This window comes from Apodemus sylvaticus, chromosome 10 (assembly GCF_947179515.1).
Source record: "Apodemus sylvaticus chromosome 10, mApoSyl1.1, whole genome shotgun sequence".
Taxonomy (NCBI): Eukaryota; Metazoa; Chordata; class Mammalia; order Rodentia; family Muridae; genus Apodemus; species Apodemus sylvaticus.
In genome coordinates this window covers 4,757,262-4,775,828 of record NC_067481.1, presented here as the reverse complement: position 1 = coordinate 4,775,828, position 18,567 = coordinate 4,757,262, and the positions used below count along the sequence as shown (strand labels likewise).

General features: G+C 47.9%; 1 protein-coding gene across 5 annotated transcripts in view; it reads left to right on the top strand.

Annotated features, from left to right (window-relative positions):
* The window catches only part of Tnrc6c (trinucleotide repeat containing adaptor 6C), a 113,662-nt gene that overhangs the window by 77,096 nt on the left and 17,999 nt on the right, over positions 1-18,567 (top strand). For 4 of the 5 annotated variants that reach the window (XR_007980001.1, XR_007980000.1, XM_052197841.1 and 1 more), the window contains exons 7-13: positions 1,119-1,285; positions 3,942-4,022; positions 7,311-7,368; positions 8,911-9,053; positions 10,632-10,781; positions 11,508-11,645; positions 17,081-17,200. Coding sequence is in view for 3 of the 5 variants with exons in the window: in XM_052197841.1 (XP_052053801.1) it covers positions 1,119-1,285; positions 3,942-4,022; positions 7,311-7,368; positions 8,911-9,053; positions 10,632-10,781; positions 11,508-11,645; positions 17,081-17,200 (857 nt within the window). In the remaining 2 variants the exon portion in view is untranslated. The remainder of the gene's footprint in view (positions 1-1,118; positions 1,286-3,941; positions 4,023-7,310; positions 7,369-8,910; positions 9,054-10,631; positions 10,782-11,507; positions 11,646-17,080; positions 17,201-18,567) is intronic. The other variant, XM_052197844.1, reaches the window with a different exon arrangement.

The following is an 18,567-nucleotide window of genomic DNA, read 5'->3' as shown; positions in this document are numbered from 1 at the left end:
TGGGCCTGGCGCTTAAGATGTGGTTCATGGCGCTGGGGAAGTAGGTCAGTAAGTAAAATTATTTGCTGTGCAAGTATAAGGACCTGAGTTCAAATCTCCAGCACCTACATAAGCCAGACGTGGACATGTGCCTGCACCCCTAGCATTGGAGAGCAAAAACAGGTGCATTCTGGGAGCTCCCCGGGCAGCTTGCATAGCCAAAATGGCTAGCTTCAGATTTGTTGGGAGACCATGTCTTAATGGAATAAGGTAAAAGAGATAGAAGAAGACACCACCTGAAGCATTCCTTTGCCCTTCATGTGCACCTATGGGTTATGACTTTATGGATTTATATGCCTGTATCACACACACAAATTACATGTCATACATGAAATAAAAAATGGGTCGGGGAATTCTATCTTTTTTTTTTTTTTTTTTTTTTTTGAGACTGGTTTTCTCTGTATAGCCCTGGCCGTCCTGGGTGAGGTCTTGCTTAGCATGTTGCAAGGCCCTGGGTTACATCCCTATCTTGAAAAGACCATGAATAGAAACAGTAGATAACTATTTCCGTGGCTGCAGAGGTTTGGTTTTGGTTTTTTTGGGGTTTTTTGGTGTGTTTTTTTTTGGGGGGGGGGGTTGTTTTTGTTTTTGCTTATCAATAGATGTGTGCCCTAGGTTGGTTGACTGGTTTGAGTCAGAGTCTCACTGTGTAGCCCTAGCTGGTCTGGAACTTTGTAGATTGAGATGATCTCAAACTCACAAAGATCCTCCTGCCTCTGCTTCCCAAGAGCTGGGATTAAAGGTTAAGCTAAGACCTAAAAGAGAGACAGTGACATATTTCAGGAGTGGACATTTAAGTTGCATTTTCATCTGTGGAGAGATGGCTGCCTGTAGTCTCAGACTTGGTTTTTGCATGCCTGTATGTCCAGAGGGAGGGTAGAGTTGATTGAGGAAGTTTGGATGGGTACAGCTGGAGTTATAAAGGGAAACATTACCCATACATCCTGTACCTGTGTAAGAGAAAAGAACTAGATTAGAGATAACAATAGTTCCTGTTTGCCCACCCCTCGCCCGTTCCAGTCACACAGGGCTCCTCTCAGGACAGGTGAGTCTGACAGTTCCTCACTCTTCTCTTCCAGCTTCCAAATCTATGCAAGAAGGCTGGGGCAGTGGTGCGGACGACGTGAGCCTGGGCACCAGCCAGTGGGAAGACGAGGACGGGGACATGTGGAGCAATGCTGCCTCCCAGGAGAGCAGCTCTTCCTGCAGCTCCTGGGGTAATGCCTCAAAAAAAGGACTTCAGAAGGTGGGTACTGCTGGGGAGGTGGGCGGGAGGAGTGGGAGGGGGCGGGTTGCCTGCCTGTCCTGCAGTCTGGGCAGGTCTAGTGATGCTGGAAAGACAGAACTCACTCTAGGGTCTTCAATCTCTGTACATTGGCAACACCAAAACAATTTTCAGGGCTGGGCATGGTGGTGCATGCTGTTAATCCCAGCACTAGGGAGACAAAGGCAGGCGGGTTTCTGTGAGTTCAAGGGCAGCCTTGTCTACATAATGAGTTTTAGGACCGCAAAGTCTACACGGAGAAACCCTGTCTTAAAAAAAAAAACTACTTTTAAACATTAACAGAACTTTGTCTTTTCAGATAAGTTCTTTTTGGGGGGGAGTGAAGTAGTGTATAGACTGCAACAAAATAATAAAGCCTGTACATAACAGGTAGCATTAAATTAAAGCCAAAAGACAAGGAGAATGGAGGGACTGGGCTATCATTTACATCATAGGAAAAGCTGGTCTCCCTGATGTATACAGAATCTAATAGGAAAATGAACAAAGAATGTAAAACTGTCAGAAGATCAGAAAGAAATGCACATTGCCGTGCAGCATGTAAAAAGTTGGCCATCCCAACTCACAGAGCAGCACAAATGCAGAAGCTGACTAAACACGACTAATAGCTGGGCTCCTCTGTCCTCACGCCAGAGCAGGACAGTAAGCGAAGGGCAAACTTGGCATGTGCACCAGGCTGCGGGCACCGGGTTGTGGGTGCTGGAACTTCCTGGTACCTCGCTGGTGGTGTGCACATTTATGCCACAATGCTCTGGGACATCCTTGTCAGCAAACGTGAGAGTGATTAGGCTTCTGAGCAGCAGCCAGTTGGAGTCCACCTGCACCCCTCACACGAGGAACCAAACGTCTGCCTTGTACGTAATGAGAAGAGCAACAAATGAGGCCAAAGATAAAAAACATAGCTAGCAGTTTGTAGGAAGGAAGGGGAGACATAGCTCTGTGCATACGTGTAATGGTTTCTATGTGGTATTCCAGACCTTTTCTAGATAGACAATAATCTTCACAGAGGGACTTCTTGGAAGAGATCAGGATCTAGACAGTATTGAGAACTTTTTACTTTATTTCTTTTGTAATTTAGAATTATGAATTTATTGCTATTTAGAAAATGGTTGCCAGGCAGTGGTGGCACAGGCCTCTAATCCCAGCACTTGGGAGGCAGAGGCAGGCGGATTTCTGAGTTGGAGGCCAGCCTGGTCTACAGAGTGAGTTCCAGGACAGCCAGGGCTATACAGAGAAACCCTGTCTCAGGGGGAAAAATGGTATCGAAAATCATTCATTAAGAAACAAACAGAACCCAGAAATTGAAATCAGCTTGTCTCTTCATAAGGAGTAGAAATGATTACCGACATGAAGAGAAGTTGTTTTACAATGGGGCTGGGTAATCCAAATGCCATAGGACCAGAAATCCTAAAATAGTAAGTTGCAGTAATAGGATCTGGCCCTGGCAGCGTGCCGTCCTGGTGAACTGCCTTCCAGGGCCCAGAATGCCTCCGAGCTGCTCCGACACCATGTACTCTGCTGTGGGAGAGGGTGGTGGTGCACACCTGTAACCTCAGCACTTGAGCAGTGGAGACAAAGTGGACCAGGAGTTCAAGCTCACCCTCAGCCACAAAGCAAGTTTAAAGCCAGCCTGGGCTGCATGAGACCTTGTCTCAGGAGGAAAGGGAGGGAAACAGAAGGAAGGAAGTCCGGAAAGGGGGAAAGCAGCACACTGCAGCGGATGTGGTGGGTGCGGTTTAGTTTGGTTGTGTTGACTGTTTGGGAGAATACACAGACACCCTTCTACCGTATGTACCTGGTTCTCAGGCCGCCTGTGCCCTGCCCTGGGCTGCCCTTCCTCTGGTTGGTCTCTCTCCTTTCTTCTCACCTCTCTGTTCATGTTCCTTTCCTCTCACCCAAGTGAAGGCCAGACTGTGGATAAGACGCATGGTTAACATCAGCAGGCTGCTGTTCCTCTCTTGTGTGGCTCTTCCCAAGAGCTCTGCATTTTGTCCTTGTTGAGAATAAATTGTATATGAAGGTAAAATCCATGAAATGATTAGGAAACGTGACAGTGCTGAAGGCTTCCAAGGCATTCCTGGAACCAGTGGGAAGAGTGTATGTTGTAATCAAACAGGTACTTTTATAAGAAGAAAAGTAATTACCCTGCTTTTTGTTAATCCATAAATGGCAGACGTAACCAGCCTCCAAATGTACCCTGAAGTTTCCCACAGTGTTAACCACAAGATGACATCGGTTCTGAGGAACAGCCCAGTTGAGTGTTAACTCACAAATTCTGTAGCTGCTGTCACTGAGTTTGGGCGATCATCCACTGTTGTTGTTGGGTTTTGTTTTGTTTTATTTTGTTTTCACTTTTGACTTTTATCTTTTATTTTTGTTTGTTTTGTTTTTTTATTTTGTTTTGTTTTGTTTTTAAACAAGGTTTCTCTGCATAGCCCAGGCTGTCTTGAAACTTGATCTATTAACTAGTATTAACCAGGCTGACCAAGAGATTTGCCTGCCTCTGGCTCCCACATGCTGGGTTTAAAGGCGTGTGCCTCCACCACCCAGGTGTTGTCATCCACTTCTAAAACACATTAAAAGTAACTCCTGGCCTTTTCCTTTGCCCACTCTGTTCCAGGGCATGAAGACACCTGGCAAACAGGATGAGGCCTGGATCATGAGCCGGCTGATCAAACAACTCACAGACATGGGCTTCCCGGTAACTGACACCCTGCCCCTGTTTACAGCTCCAGGGACAGCCTGAAAGCATTCCCTAGCCAGTCTGTTGTGTGTGATGAGGCACAGATGCTCTCTGGGTGGCGTCACGATCTAATTATTTGTTGAGTTCCTTTGGCCTGGGCCATAAACAAAGAATTACTCAGTTTCCATCAAGAATGCCTCTTCTAAAATAAAAGACAGTGTATGATTTATAATTTCCATAGACTTAGACAATTTCATATAGCTGTGATTTATATTTACAAGTGAGTTTCATTCCTTATGGAGTGAGTAAGAAGACACAGCAAGGAGCTGAGTCTAATTAGACATCAGCCTCCCATGGCAGCCTAACAAGTCAGCCTCATTCCTGTGTCCCAAAGAAGCACCTCAGTCTTCCCAGTGCTTAGGTCAGATGACAGTGGGCCAGAGAGCAGGCTAGTAGTGCCTGTGTTCCACATGCAAGCCCTTCATGGCTCCCTGCCAAGTCTTTGTCCCAATGTGCATCTGTCCCTCAGTCACTGTATACCAGAGAGGAATCCAGAATGGCCTCATGCCTTATACTGATGCTATATACATGAACAGACCACTGCCTTATGGAACAGCCTCTTTCTAAATGGTCCAGAAAATATTGTGATGGGTATCCCAGCATGCCCCCCCAGCCCCATGGCCACCCTAGCATGTCCCTCCCCAGCCCTATGGCCACCCCAACATGCCCTTCCCCAGCCCCATGGCCACCCCCGCATGTGCTTCCCCAGCCCCATAAGCACCCCAGCATGCCCCTCCCCAGCCTCATGGGCATCCCAGCATGCCCCTCCCCAGCCCCATGGGCATCCCAGCATGCCCCTCCCCAGCCCTATGGCCACCCCAGCATACCCCTCCCCAGCCCTATGGCCACCCCAGCATGTCCCTCCCCAGCCCCATGGGCATCCCAGCATGTCCCTCCCCAGCCCTATGGCCACCCCAACATGCCCCTCCCCAGCCCTATGGCCACCCCAGCATGTCCCTCCCCAGCCCCATGGGCATCCCAGCATGCCCCTCCCCAGCCCTATGGCCACCCCAACATGCCCCTCCCCAGCCCCATGGGCATCCCAGCATGCCCCTCCCCAGCCCTATGACCACCCCAGCATGCCCCTCCCCAGCCCCATGGGCATCCCAGCATCCTCCTCCCCAGCCCCATGGGCACCCCAACATGCCCCTCCCCAGCCCCATGGGTACCCCAACATGCCCCTCCCCAGTCCCATAAGCATCCCAGCATGTCCCTCCCCAGCCCCATAAGTATCCCAGCATGTCCCTCCCCAGCCCCATGAGTATCCCAGCATGCCCCTCCCCAGCCCCATGGGTACCCCAACATGCCCCTCCCCAGCCCCATGGGCACCCCAACATGCCCCTCCCCAGCCCCATAAGCATTCCAGCATGCCCCTCCCCAGCCCCATAGGCACCCCAACATGCCCCTCCCCAGCCCCATAAGCATTCCAGCATGCCCCTCCCCAGCCCCATGGGCACCCCAGCATGCCCCTCCCCAGCCCCATGGGCACCCCAACATACCCCTCCCCAGCCCCATAAGCATTCCAGCATGCCCCTCCCCAGCCCCATGAGCATCCCAGTATACCCCTCCCCAGTCCCATGGGCATCCCTGTGCACTCTCCAGCCCCAGCAACTTTGGTTTGCTTTGTTTGTTTAAGGTTTGTTTCAAACATTTAAATTATTCTTTCATGTGTGTGAGCCTATCTGCATTTATGAACCTACAGAGGCTTGAAGCAAATGTACAGTTGCCTGGAACTAGAGTTACGGATGGTTGTGAGCCACCTTGTTGGTGTTGGAAATTGAACTAGAATCTTCTGCAAGAGCAGTGAGCTCTCTTAACCTCTGAGCCATCTCTTCTGCCCTTAATTTTTATATTTCAATTAATTAGTTTGTTTATATGTGTGATATTTTGTCTGCTTTATGCCTTATCCTGCATGTGTACCTGCTGCCTTCGGAAGCCAGAGGAAGGCTTTGGATCTCCTACGGTTAGAGTTACAGACTGTTGTGAACTACCTTGTGAGGGCTAGGAATCTAACCCAGGTTCCCTGAGAGCATCCAGTACTCTTCATATGTATATATGTATGCCTGTGTATAAGTCTGTGTGGATGAGTGTGGTTCCTGCAGAGGCCAGGAAAAAGACTATCAGATTTCTTGGAACTACAATAGTTACAGGCATTTGTAAGCCACCAAGTATGGTGCTGAATTATGGCCCTTTATAAGAATGGTATGTGATGTTAACTGTTGAGCCATCTCTGCAGTCCCTAGCAAACAACTTTGATTTTCTTCAGGCATTAGTCTGCTCTGATAAAAAATACAGTTACCAGCATGAATCTGATCTGATTTTTTTTTTCTTGGCCAACAGTCTGGGCAATAGAGACTGGTTGATGACTTACAAAAGGTTGATGTTACATACCTCCTGGCACTCAGTGTGACAGATAAAACAGGGACCTGCATGTGAAGAGTCCAGAACTCTGTAGTTCTGCCCAATTGTCATTGTTCACTGCAGTGCAGAAACATGTGTAGGTGCACTTACAAGCTACCTACAGCCTCACTGAAGACTGGTTAGTTTGTTTATATGTATGTGTGTAAGTACACTGTCACTCTCTTCAGACACACCAGAAGAGGGCATCAGATCACATTACTGATGGTTGTGAGCCACCATGTGGTTGTTGGGAATTGAACTCAGGACCTCTGGAAGAGCTGTCAGTGCTCTTAACTGCTGAGCCATCTCTCCAGCCCCCAAATCTCATATTCTTTTTTCTGATGTTAAATACAAGTTTTCTTTCTTTGTTTTTGAGAAAGATCTTACTGTGTAGCCCAGACTGACCTCAAATGCATAGAAGTCTGTCTGTTGAAATTAAAGGTGTGAGCTGCAATGTCCTGCAAAAGGGTTTTTTTTTGGGGGGGGGGGTTGGTTTTTTCCAGAGAGCTGGGATTACAGGCATGCGCCACCACCACCTGGCCAAATAAAAGTTCTTGACTCTCTATTCTAGATTTAGTATAATTAGTTTTAACTACAAGTGTTTTCTTGTAGTCTCTATAGCACTCTGGAGGCAGAGGCAGAGTGTAACATATAAATGCACCATCACACCTGTCTTTAAGAATAAAAAAGATGCTGTCTCTGACCTTAACAAAAGAGAAGAACATTTCCAATTCCAAAAGCTAGTGCTAGACACCACTTCTTCGCTGGAATGCCGAGGTGTTCAGGAGTTACTCTGGTTGTCTGTCTGTGTGCACTGCTGATAAGAGGTCTGCTTCTTCCCTCTAGAGAGAGCCAGCTGAAGAGGCCTTGAAGAGCAACAGTATGAACCTTGACCAGGCCATGAGTAAGTGACAGGCATCTGTTCCCAGGTGCCTCTTAGGAAGTTTTGCTTTGTAGATCCATTTGCTTATAGTCATTGCTAAACCTGAAGAGACGGGTAGACAGATCCAGGCTTGGGGGAAGAACAAGCTCAGACCCCAATCATCTGGCGAGTGCCTCTTCTGGGGTAACCCCATGGAGGCTCCCACAGCCCCTTAGCCACACATACCCTTATTTTATGTATGTTAGTATTTCGGAATACTTTATTTAACTTGTTTTTATAATAAAATGTGAGTTAATAGGGATATAATGTCTCCTGACCCTGGGCAATGTGATTGAATTTTTTTTTTTTTACCCAGACTACCAGCTCTACTATTTATCCATTATGTATATTTTTACGATATATATGCATGAAGTGTGTGGACACGAGTGCTGGGGTGCATGTGTATGTAGTGAGAGGGGCATGTGTACAATCGTACTTGTATGTGAAGTGTGTGGGGCACACATGCAGTGGTCCATGTGCGTGAAGTATGTGTGATACATGTGTTTGGGTCAGAGGATAACTTCTGTGGAGTCAGGTCTCTACAGTTTTCCCTTGGCTTCTGGGGATCAAACTCAGGTCAGCAGGCTTGAATAGTAAGCGCTTCCACTGCTGAGCCACACTGCCAATTCACTACACAGACCTGTTTGTTGACCTGTCAGTAGCTCTAGGCATGCTGTGGATGCCAACCTCAGCACCTCCTGAGGAGCCTTACCAGTGAAATTTCTTCTCCTCCTTCATTTCTCTGCTGGGATTTGTTGGAACCCAACTAATAAGCGACAGCGCTGTAGCTCATACCTGAAAGAAAATGGCCCGACACATGCACCTTCTCTGCAAGGCACAGCTGGCTTTCTTGCATTAGGAATACCATGTGGCACTACATTAGGGAACATTCCAAGATCAACAGAAAACATACAGCTATGAAGAGTGTAACAGCAAATGCACCACAGACACTCTTTAATATAAGGTCCAGTAAGAGTGCAGGGCACTCCCTTGTCTGACCTGAACTGAATACTTGCCAGCCACATCAGGTCTCTGACCTCCAGGTGTCCACCAGTGACCTTAGCGTGTTTCAGTGAGGGAACGCAGACCCGTGGATGATGGCAGATGACAGTGTGCATGTAAAGTACTGAGGCGTGCTATGTACACTGTAAGGCAAGAGGAAGCGGTGCCGTGTACGCACAGTGTAGTGGGCCAAAAGCTTGCCCACAGCAGGCAGTGACCATGAGGGCGCTTGTGATCTCAGGTTACGCCAGTGGGAAGGCCCCTGAGATGGTGGCTTGAAGGAAGGAAGCAAGTGCAGAGGAAATTCATCCCAGGAGAGAAGAGGATGGGCAGCTTCCTAGGGCTGGCGGGGGTAACAGAGTGGCCGGGAGAAGGGCGAGCAGGGCGTGCAGGTCCCATCACAGGCACGCAGGGTGGTCCTGGGGCTCTGAAGCAGCCCCGGCTCATGGCGCCCCGGCTCCATCATCACCTCCTGTCCTGTGTTCGTTCATTCTCAGTGTCGATCTCCATGTTGTACCCCAGGTGCTCTGCTGGAAAAGAAGGTGGACATGGACAAACGTGGACTGGGAATGACCGACTACAATGGAATGGTCACCAAACCCCTCGGCTGCCGCCCACCAATCTCCAAAGAGTCTTCCATGGACCGCCCCACCTTCCTTGACAAGGTAAGGATCTGGGCAGCTGTCTTAGCTCTGCCTTGAACAGAAAGCCTTTTCTGAACTGTATTCTGAAAGCACATCAGGTGGACAGTTAGGACATTTAAGTGGCTTTGCCTCATTTTCCTGACATGGAAGAATGTGTGACTCAGGGACTGATGCATTACACATGACACCGTAAGGAGTGGGAAGTGCGGGGACTGAGTCTCCTGGTTAGGGTGTGAACCTGACAGTTGTCTGTTCAGGTATGCAGTAGGCCAGAGTCATCACATTTTTCTGTCATGAAATACTCAGTTCTTGTGACTGGAGATCATCCATAGCAGGTTTGACCTTAGAAAGGACTGGGCGGCAGAGGCAGGGGGATCCCTCTGAGTTCAAGACAGCCCAGGCTACACAGAGAAACCTTGTCTCGAATAAACAGAAGAAGAAAAGGAGTGGAAGGGTGGGGCACCTATGTCCAGCTGGCCCTCCCTGTGGCCATAGTCCCATGGGAATCTCCCTGCACGTTTCAAATCCAGTCAAAACTCTGCCCCCTTAGTGTCTCCTAGGAAGGTATCCCTTCTTCAGAGTGGTATGACTCCAACAGCAAAAAACATCACATTAAATTCAGTTTCAATATTGAACCTTGAAAAGAACACTGAAGCAAGAAAAGATGAATCTAGAAAAGACAAAGAAATGAGGCTTGGTGGCACTAGCCCATAATCACAGCTTCTGTGGGACAGAGGCAGGCGGATCTCAAGTTGAAGGCCACCTTATATTATGAACAAGACCCTGCCTTCAAGGGAAGGGAACTTCTGGGGATGTTGGCTTGGTAGAACCCTTGCCTTACATACCCTAGAGCCCAGAGTCCATCCAGGCTCTGTTCCCAGAAGGGCCCTTGACACTGACAGGACTTATTAGTCCCCAAGTCTCTTCATGTTCCACACAGACAGATGAGTGGTGGCACTCATGGTCAGGAGCACTTTATACTAAAAAATATTTGTCTGAAATTCCAAATTATTGGGTGGTTTTATATTCCTTATTCCCCTGCCCCAACCTCTGGAGTTCTGAGATTGTACTTGTGCGCCACTGTGTCTATTTTTATTTGTGGAATCTGGGGTGTAATTGGGCCCTGAGCTCCTAGTTAAAGTATGGAGTCATCTGCAGGTGGCTAGCTGCCTGCTGGCTGAGAGGTGCAGAGCTTGGCCGTTAGGCAGCCTTAGTAGACCTGGAGTCAGGAGCATTTTCTCTGAGTAAGCCAAGTACTGTGTGCAGGTGGAAGCTGTGCCCTTGGAGTCTGCAGGTCAGACTTGCTGCTATCTGTCCCTTCCCAACAGTAGCCAGGCCTGGGCGGTGGCATGGGAACAGTGCTAGAAGCTAAAGTGTGTGCTTGTCAGGTTCTTAACAAAGCAGCATCGTAATCCTCTCTCTCTCTCTCTTCTCTCCTCCTGTTGCCCATGTCCTCCATCCTTCATCATCCACTTGTGTTTTATTGTTCAATTCTTTATCCATCCATCCTACCCCCACCCCACAATTTCCATGGGAAACTTTGGTGCTCTGCGTGCTGGCGGGCACTGCACACAGCTCACCCTTTCTTTCTCCAATCAGGATGGCGGCCTCGTGGAAGAGCCCACGACTTCACCGTTTTTGCCTTCCCCAAGCCTGAAGCTCCCCCTTTCCAACAGTGCACTCCCCAATCAGGCCCTGGGTGGGATTGCCTCAGGGCTGGGCATGCAAAACTTGAACTCTTCTAGACAGGTAAGGCTGTTGGGAAAGGAGCAGGGCGTGGTCTGCACTCCTCCTGACTTTCTAACCTGGTAGAGGAAAAAGATACTGTTTTCAGTTGATACTTTGATCTTAAAATAGGAGAAAAAAAGCTACTGGAATGCTCTCAGACACCCCTGGGGTGCTCAGAGAAGCTCAGCGTTGAATGACAGTTCTTGAAGTTTAGCCACTCTACAGGAATGTTTCAGGGTTGTTTTTATGCTGAACTAAAATATATTTGAGCTCCTCTCTGCACTCCAAACTCCAAGTTACTGCTGCTGATTGCAGTGCTGGTCTGTTACCAAGTGTTGTTCACCATGGGGGAGTGGGGGGGGGGTCCCTCTCCAGAAACAGAGGGGGCTTCTGTGAAATTTGCAGAGCCTTTCATGCTCTGTGTAAGAGGTCCCCAGAAAGAGACAGAGAGGCCTGAGTGCCTGTGGCCACTGCAGATTACCAGTCATTCTTCATTACTTCTCTAACTGTGACAGCCGTGTTTGGGGACACTTTAAAATGCAGCCATGTGTGTATCCTGTGCTTTAAAATTATAAGCAATTCCCTAAGCTGGTTCTTCATCCTCCATAACTTGTACAAATACACTTAGGGACCAGGTTGAAGGGGCAGGAAGCAGAAGAAACACTGGCATTCTTGGTGGGAGACCTATCACTCGTCCCTCTCCCACCTGCCTACCCCACCTCTTACTGGCTGTTCTGTCTCTGGCAGATCCCGAGTGGCAATCTGGGTGTGTTTGGCAATAGTGGAGCAGCACAAGCCAGGACCATGCAGCAGCCGCCAGTGCAGCCTCTTAATTCCTCCCAGCCCAGCCTCCGCGCTCAAGTGCCTCAGTTTCTATCCCCTCAGGTCTGACCAATGAGCTTTCGCATACTCTGCTTGGTATGGTTTTGATCTGGATCTGGCTGGATCCCAGAAATTACTATGATAAACCTGACAGTAGTATCCTGGGTTATTTGGAATGGGAATAAGCAGACTGCTGTAGGTATAGATGTCATGTGAGTGTGTGTGTGCACAGAGTCTGGTGATGTGTGAGTGTGTGTGTGCACAGTCTGGTGACGGTGTGTAAGAGCATGTGTTCACAGTCTGTTGATGGTATGTGAGAGTGTGTGTGCACAGAGTCTGGTGATGTGTGAGTTGTGTCTGGTGATTATGTGTGAGTGTGTGTGTGCACAGTCTGGTGACGGTGTATAAGAGCATGTTTTCACAGTCTATTGATGATATGTGAGAGTGTGTGTGCACAGAGTCTGATGATGGTGTTGAGAGTGTGTGTGCACAGTCTGGTGACGATGTGTGAAAGTATGTGTGCATAGAATCTGGTGATGATGTGTGACAATGTGTGTGCACAGATGATGTGTGTGTGTGTGCACAGTCTGGTGATGGTGTGAGAGCGTGTGTGCATAGTCTGATGATGGTATGTGACAATGTGTGTGCACAGAGCCTGGTGATGGGGTGTGTGTGTGTGTATGTGTGTGCATGTGCACAGAGTCTGGTGATAGTGTTTGAAATCGTGTGTGCACAGAGTCTGGTGACAGTGTGAGAGCGTGTGTGCACAGTCTGGTAACAGTGTGAGAGTGTGTGTGTGCACAGAGTCTGGTGACGGTGTGTGAGAGCATGTGTGCACAGAGTCTGGTGATGGTGTGTGAGAGTGTGTGTGCACAGAGTCTGGTGATGGTGTGTGAGTGTGTATGTGCACAGTCTGGTGATGGTGTGTGAGAGTGTGTGTGCACAGTCTGGTGATGGTGTGTGAGTGTGTATGTGCATAGTCTGGTGATGGTATGCAACAGTGTGTGTGCACAAAGTCTGGTAATAGTGTGTAGTGTGTGTGCACAGTCTGGTGACGGTGTGTATGTGTTCACAGAGTCTGGTGAGTGTGTGTGCACAGTCTACTGATAATGTGTGAGAGTATATGTGCACAAAGTCTGGTGACAGTGTGTGAGCATGAGTGTGCAGTCTGTGGATGGTATGTGTGTGCACAGTCTGGTGATGGTGTGAGAGTGTGTGTGTGCACAGTCTGGTAACCCCAGGAGGCAAGGACAGGCAGAGCTCTGTGAGTTTGGGTCTAACCTGGTCTACAGAGGAGTTCTAGGACAGCCAGGGCTACACAGAGAAATCCTGTGGTGGGGAAGTGTGTGTGTGCTACGGATTGGGGATTATATTTAGTATATACTAGCTGATCATTGCCGTGTGAGATTGGTGGGGAGGTTGTAGTGTTTGCTCATTGTTTTCATGGTGTGTGTCCTAGCTAGGGTTGTTATTACTGTGATAAAACACGGGACCAAAAGCAAGTTGGGGAGCAGAGCTCTGCTTGGCGTCTGCTTCTGAATCACTTTTGATCACTGAATGAAAGCAGGGCAGGCCCCTGGGCAGGAGCTGATGCGGAGCCATGGTGGGGCTCTTACTAGGCCTGCTCCGCTCAGTCCAAGTGCTTGTTTCTTTCTTTCTTCAAATTTTATTTTCCTTTGTTTTTGGTTTTTTTTGGGGGGGGGGGTTGTTGGGTTTTTTGGTGTTTTTTTGTTTTGTTTTGTTTTGTTTTGTTTTGGGGTTTTTTGTTTGTTTTTGAGCTGGAGTGTCTATGTAGACGAAGCTGGCCTGTTAGGGATCTGTGTACTTTTGCCTCTGCCTCCCAAGTACATGGATTAACGGTGTATGCCACAGTGCCCACGAATTTACAGAGAGTCTTTCATGTCTGTACACCGTGTCCACGCCAGGTGCCCCTGGATGACTAAAGAGAGTATCAGATCCCTGAAACTGGAGTAGCAGAGTGTAACAAGCTACTGCGTGGGTGCTAAGAATCAAACCCCGGTCCTCTGCAAGAGCAGCCAGTGCTCTTAACTGCTGCAGCATTTCTCTAGCCCAGACCCATAGAGATTCACGTGTCTACATGTGTATATGATTCATTCAGATATAATCACTTTTATATATGTATATTTTTTAGATAAAATATAATTACATTATTCCCTCCTTCCCTCTCCTCCCCCCTTGAACCCCTTCTGGCCCTCATTCTAGTGTATGTTCTCTAGAAGCAAAAGGATCTCTGTAAATTCAAGGCCAGCCAAGGATACACAGCAAGGGCAAGATCCTGCTTAAACACACACACACACACACACACAATATTGTGGTGTTCATGTGCATTCCTAAATATATAAATATGACCTGCTCATTTCTATAATGTTTCTTGTGTATGTTTTCAGGGCTGATAATTTGGAATTGGATAACCAACTGGCATGTCTTTCCCTAATGAAAACTATTCTCTCTCTCTCTCTCTCTCTCTCTCTCTCTCTCTCTCTCTCTCTCTCTCTCCCCCTCTCCCTCTCTCCCCTCTCTCCCTCCCTTTCTCTTTCTCTCTCTCCTCCCTCCCTTTCTCTCTCTCTCCTCCCTCTCCCCCTCTCTCCTTCCCTCCCTCTCCCTCCTTTTCCCTCTCCCTCCCTCCCTTCTTCCCCCTCTCTTTTTCCCTCCCTCTCTCTCTCTTCCCCTCTCTCCCTCTCCCTCTCTCAGGACTCCTTAGTTGCCTGTAGTTTGTGGTCTCAGGTTGAGGCCTCCTGCTTTCCCCTTCCACATTAGCATACCTATTGAGATCATATTTAGGCAACGGTGTTGGTGAGATGTCACACATATGGTTCCCTGACATGCTAGGGAACTGTTTCATACACAGCAAACTTCTGTTTCTCTGGCTCTTAACACCCTCCAACCTTCTTCTGCACTAATCCCCGAGCCTTAGGTACATACATGTTGGGACTGGACTCCACAACTCTGCATATTGATCAGTTATACTTTTCTGTAATGGTCTCTTGTCTGTTGGAAAGAGAAATTTCCTTGATGGGGGGAGGAATACATGTGTTTAGGGTATAAGGACAAGCATTTATGCTGTTTTAGTATAAGGACAAGGTTTATGTTGGTTTAGTAATGTGGCAGTTGTAGAATCTCCTCCAAGGTTCATGACTTCACTAATTCTGGGCAGTTGGCTAGTTTCCAGTACAAAGCATGATTTTCTTCCTGCTGAGTAGGACGTAAGTCCAATTAGAGATTTCTTGGTTTCTGCCAAGGTATGTGTGCCACTAGTGTCCCCTTGAAGCCTTCTGAGGACTCAGAGTCCTAACGTCCAGGACAAGTAAAGAGGATGCTGTGGATTGGTATACCACTAGGTCTGTCCTTTTTCTTTTTTTAAACATCAGCACTGTTTATTTTTAGAACAATAATTTTAGCCTTTGGCCTATTTTTAATTAAAGAATGACATTCTGTATTCCTTGTTAAGAATATTAGTAATTGGGGCTGGAGAGGTGGCTCAGCAGTTAAGAACACTGACAGCTCTTCTGAAGGTTCTGAGTTCAGTTCCCACCACAGTGGAACTACATGAGCAACTACATGGTGGCTCACAACCATCTGTAATGAGATCTGATGCCCTCTTCTGGAGTGTTTGAAGACAGCATCAGTGTAGTTAAATAAATCAATCTACAAGAGAGAGAGAGAGAATATTAGTAATCAGCTCATATTGATAATGTCTTTGAACCTGAGGTAACTCACACCTCCAGTCAATATATAATTATGTTATCTACCTGGGAAGAGCAAGTGTGTCCTGCAGTCCCCAGCTCTAGTAGCACTCTGCTGACAGACGAAGCTGCTTTGTTATGAGACCTCTACTGCCAACCAGATAGCTGGGCTTCTGAAGAACCTTATTTCCAATCTGTTTTAAAGGAGATCATGCTAATCCTGTTATCTGAGACATTTAACATGCTGTATAGTTTGTTGAAACAGATAGTGTACTAGTAGTTTACAGTTCTGAAGGCTGCAAGTTCAAGAGCAAGGGTCAGAGGATCTGGCGCGTGTGGAAGGCTGACTCAACCGAAACGGCAGCTTTTGTGCTTGCAGAGGGTTGAGCGAGCAGCAGTCTTCCCCAGGCTTCATAATCCCACTCAGGACAGAGCCCCTATAACCAGTCACCTTACAAAACTCCACCTCTCTGAATGAGTTAGGTTGGTGATTAGTTTTACGTATGTGAGAATTTTGCCTGCATGTGTGCATGTGCGCCATGTGTGTGTCTGATAGACAGAGAGGTCAGCAGAGGGGATCTAAAGCCTTGGAGCTGGAGTTACTTACACATAGTTGCAGGCTATTATGTGGGTACTGGGACTGCACTCAGGTCCTCTGCAAGACCAAAAAATACTCTAAACCACTGAGCCGTCTCTAGCCCTTGTGACTACCACATTTGAGAATGTTTCATTCATCCTAGGAGTTTGGGGGACATCTGTTCTATCCCTGCGCAGAGGAAGACAGTGTTGGCATATGGGAAAGAACAGCTCTGTACCGTGAGTTGAGGTGGCTAGAACTTGGTAGAAAAATAGTTAAATGTATCAGTAAGGATATAGCAGCTCCTGTGGAGACTGGTTGGAGGCCTATATAAGATAATGCACCTTCCTCCTACTGAGACAGCAGATAGCTGGATTAATATCTCCTTCTGGTCTTAAATTGCCCTTTGGCAGAACATAAACTAACCTCTGGTAGGAATGGCCTCAAGCAATGGAAAGCAAATGTACAGCGAAAATATTTAGAGAAAGAAATCTTCTAGAAGCTGGCTTGGCATGGTGGTTCTTGCCTCTAATCCCAGGATTCAGCAGGTAGAAGCAAAAAGGATCAGGAGGCATTCTAGTCCATCCACTACACAGTCACTTTAAGGCTAGCCTGAGCCTTACATGAAACCTTGTCTCAAGAAAGGAAGGAAGGAAGGAAGGAAGGAAGGAAGGAAGGAAGGAAGGAAGGAAGGAAGGAAGGAAGGAAGGAAGGAAGGAAGCCGGGCGGTGGTAATCCCGGCACTCTGGGAGGCAGAGGCAGGCGGATTTCTGAGTTCGAGGCCAGCCTGGTCTACAGAGTGAATTCCAGGACAGCCAGGGATATACAGAGAAACCCTGTCTCAAAAAAACCAAAATCAGGAAAAAAAAAGAAAGAAAGAAAAAAAGAAAGAGCCAGGCGTTGGTGGTGCACGCCTGTAATCCCAGCATTCTGGAAGGCAGAGGCAGGCGGATTTCTGAGTTGGAGGCCAGCCTGGTCTACAGAGTGAGTTCCAGGACAGCCAGGGCTACACAGAGAATCCCTGTCTCAAAAAAACAAAGGAAAAAAAAAAGTTTCATAAAATGTTCTCATGGTCTCTCAAGTTCAGCTGTCAAACAAATATAATTGTCAGTTAACCAGTTTGAACCCCAAAACCAACCTACACAGACAAGTAAACATTTCTATAAGATGGTGGGATGGTGGTTAATGAGGTTAATGATATATTTTCTGTTAAACAGGTTCAAGCACAGCTTTTGCAGTTTGCAGCAAAAAACATTGGTCTCAGCCCTGCACTATTAACCTCGCCAATTAACCCTCAGCATATGACGATGTTGAACCAGCTCTATCAGCTGCAGCTGGTAAGTGGAGCAGACCCCGGCTAGAGATAGAGCTCCTGGCAGCAGGCAGCAGAAACTCCCTGACACACCATGAGCTTGCTATCATAGTTCTCCACATCCACCTGTGTTCTGTGGCTGGCAGGAGTTAGGAAGGTTTTTGCTCAAGGATATTGTTCCTACGCTTTGCAAATGTCTTAGCCCCTTCCATGGTCTCACAGGTGGAGTCTGGCCTGTCTGTTCTTGGGTCTCTCAAAGTTGCTCCTCTGAGCCACAGAACATAAGCACCACGAGTGGATATTTTCTCACTCCTTTCAAGGATAGTAAACACAAACACCATTGTGGGATCATAGAGGAGAGAAGTTGCTACTACACATGGAATGGCTGCTGGGCCTGTGCAGACTCGGACCACAGGACCTCAGTCGAGAGCAGCTCATAAGTCCCAGGAGTCCTTAAAGGTTGTGTGACGTAGCATACATGAATTCTTAATTTTAAGTACTCTTCTTGTTTTTACTCTTAAATGGCAATCATTGTTCCCGTGGCCACTGAGTGATTTATCTCTGCTAGTGCTCCGAATGTGCTCATTTCTTCCCAACATCTGGCCTCCTGACCCATTTAGAAGGCTTACCTTGGAACTTCGTTGCCTGGAAAATGAGTCTTGAAGGAAGCAGAGCAAAGCAAATGAGGCAGGCCAGACAGGAGGGCCGGGGCAGAAGGCCGACTGAAGGGAGTTCTTTGCTTCTGAGAGCAGACAGCTCCAAGTCAGTCACTGTTTTATTTACCACATGTCTAGGAAATGCAAGACTCTGACGTTTCTGTAGGGAGTGGGGAGCAGGCCACGGCAAGTGTCCCAGAGATCTGTGTGCCCTTGCTGTCCTGAGTGCAGACCTCAGGCTGGGGCAGCATGTGGCTTCTACCAAGCTGTTTGTAGATTCCTAACGAGGGACCCCTGTGGCTGCGGCCTGCAGGGAGGCTCCCTGACATGGACACGCAGGAAGCCGTGCCGCTTCCTGGAGACAGGTTCCCCCAGGACAGGAAGGGTCTTGCAGCTGCACAGCTTATGTCTTGGTGATCCTGCAGAGCCTGCTGCACTGTCACAGGCCAGAGATTGGAGAGGGAGGGGACTGACGCACACAGCATGTTCTCTAACAGCCTTTCTTTGTGTTGCGAATGGAGGAACCAGCGGTCTTGTACCAAATGTGTTCTGCTCCAGTCAAATAGAGAAATGGCGCTTATTACTTGCTACAGAACATTTAGAAGTTCTAGAGAATCCTTAAGTGAACACTTTATCTACAGCTCCTGAAAGGTTTTAACAACATAGCACAACTCTGTCTGGCTCTGTTTAACTAAGTCTTCTGTATAGGATCCAATGGGCACCAACAGCAAGCAAT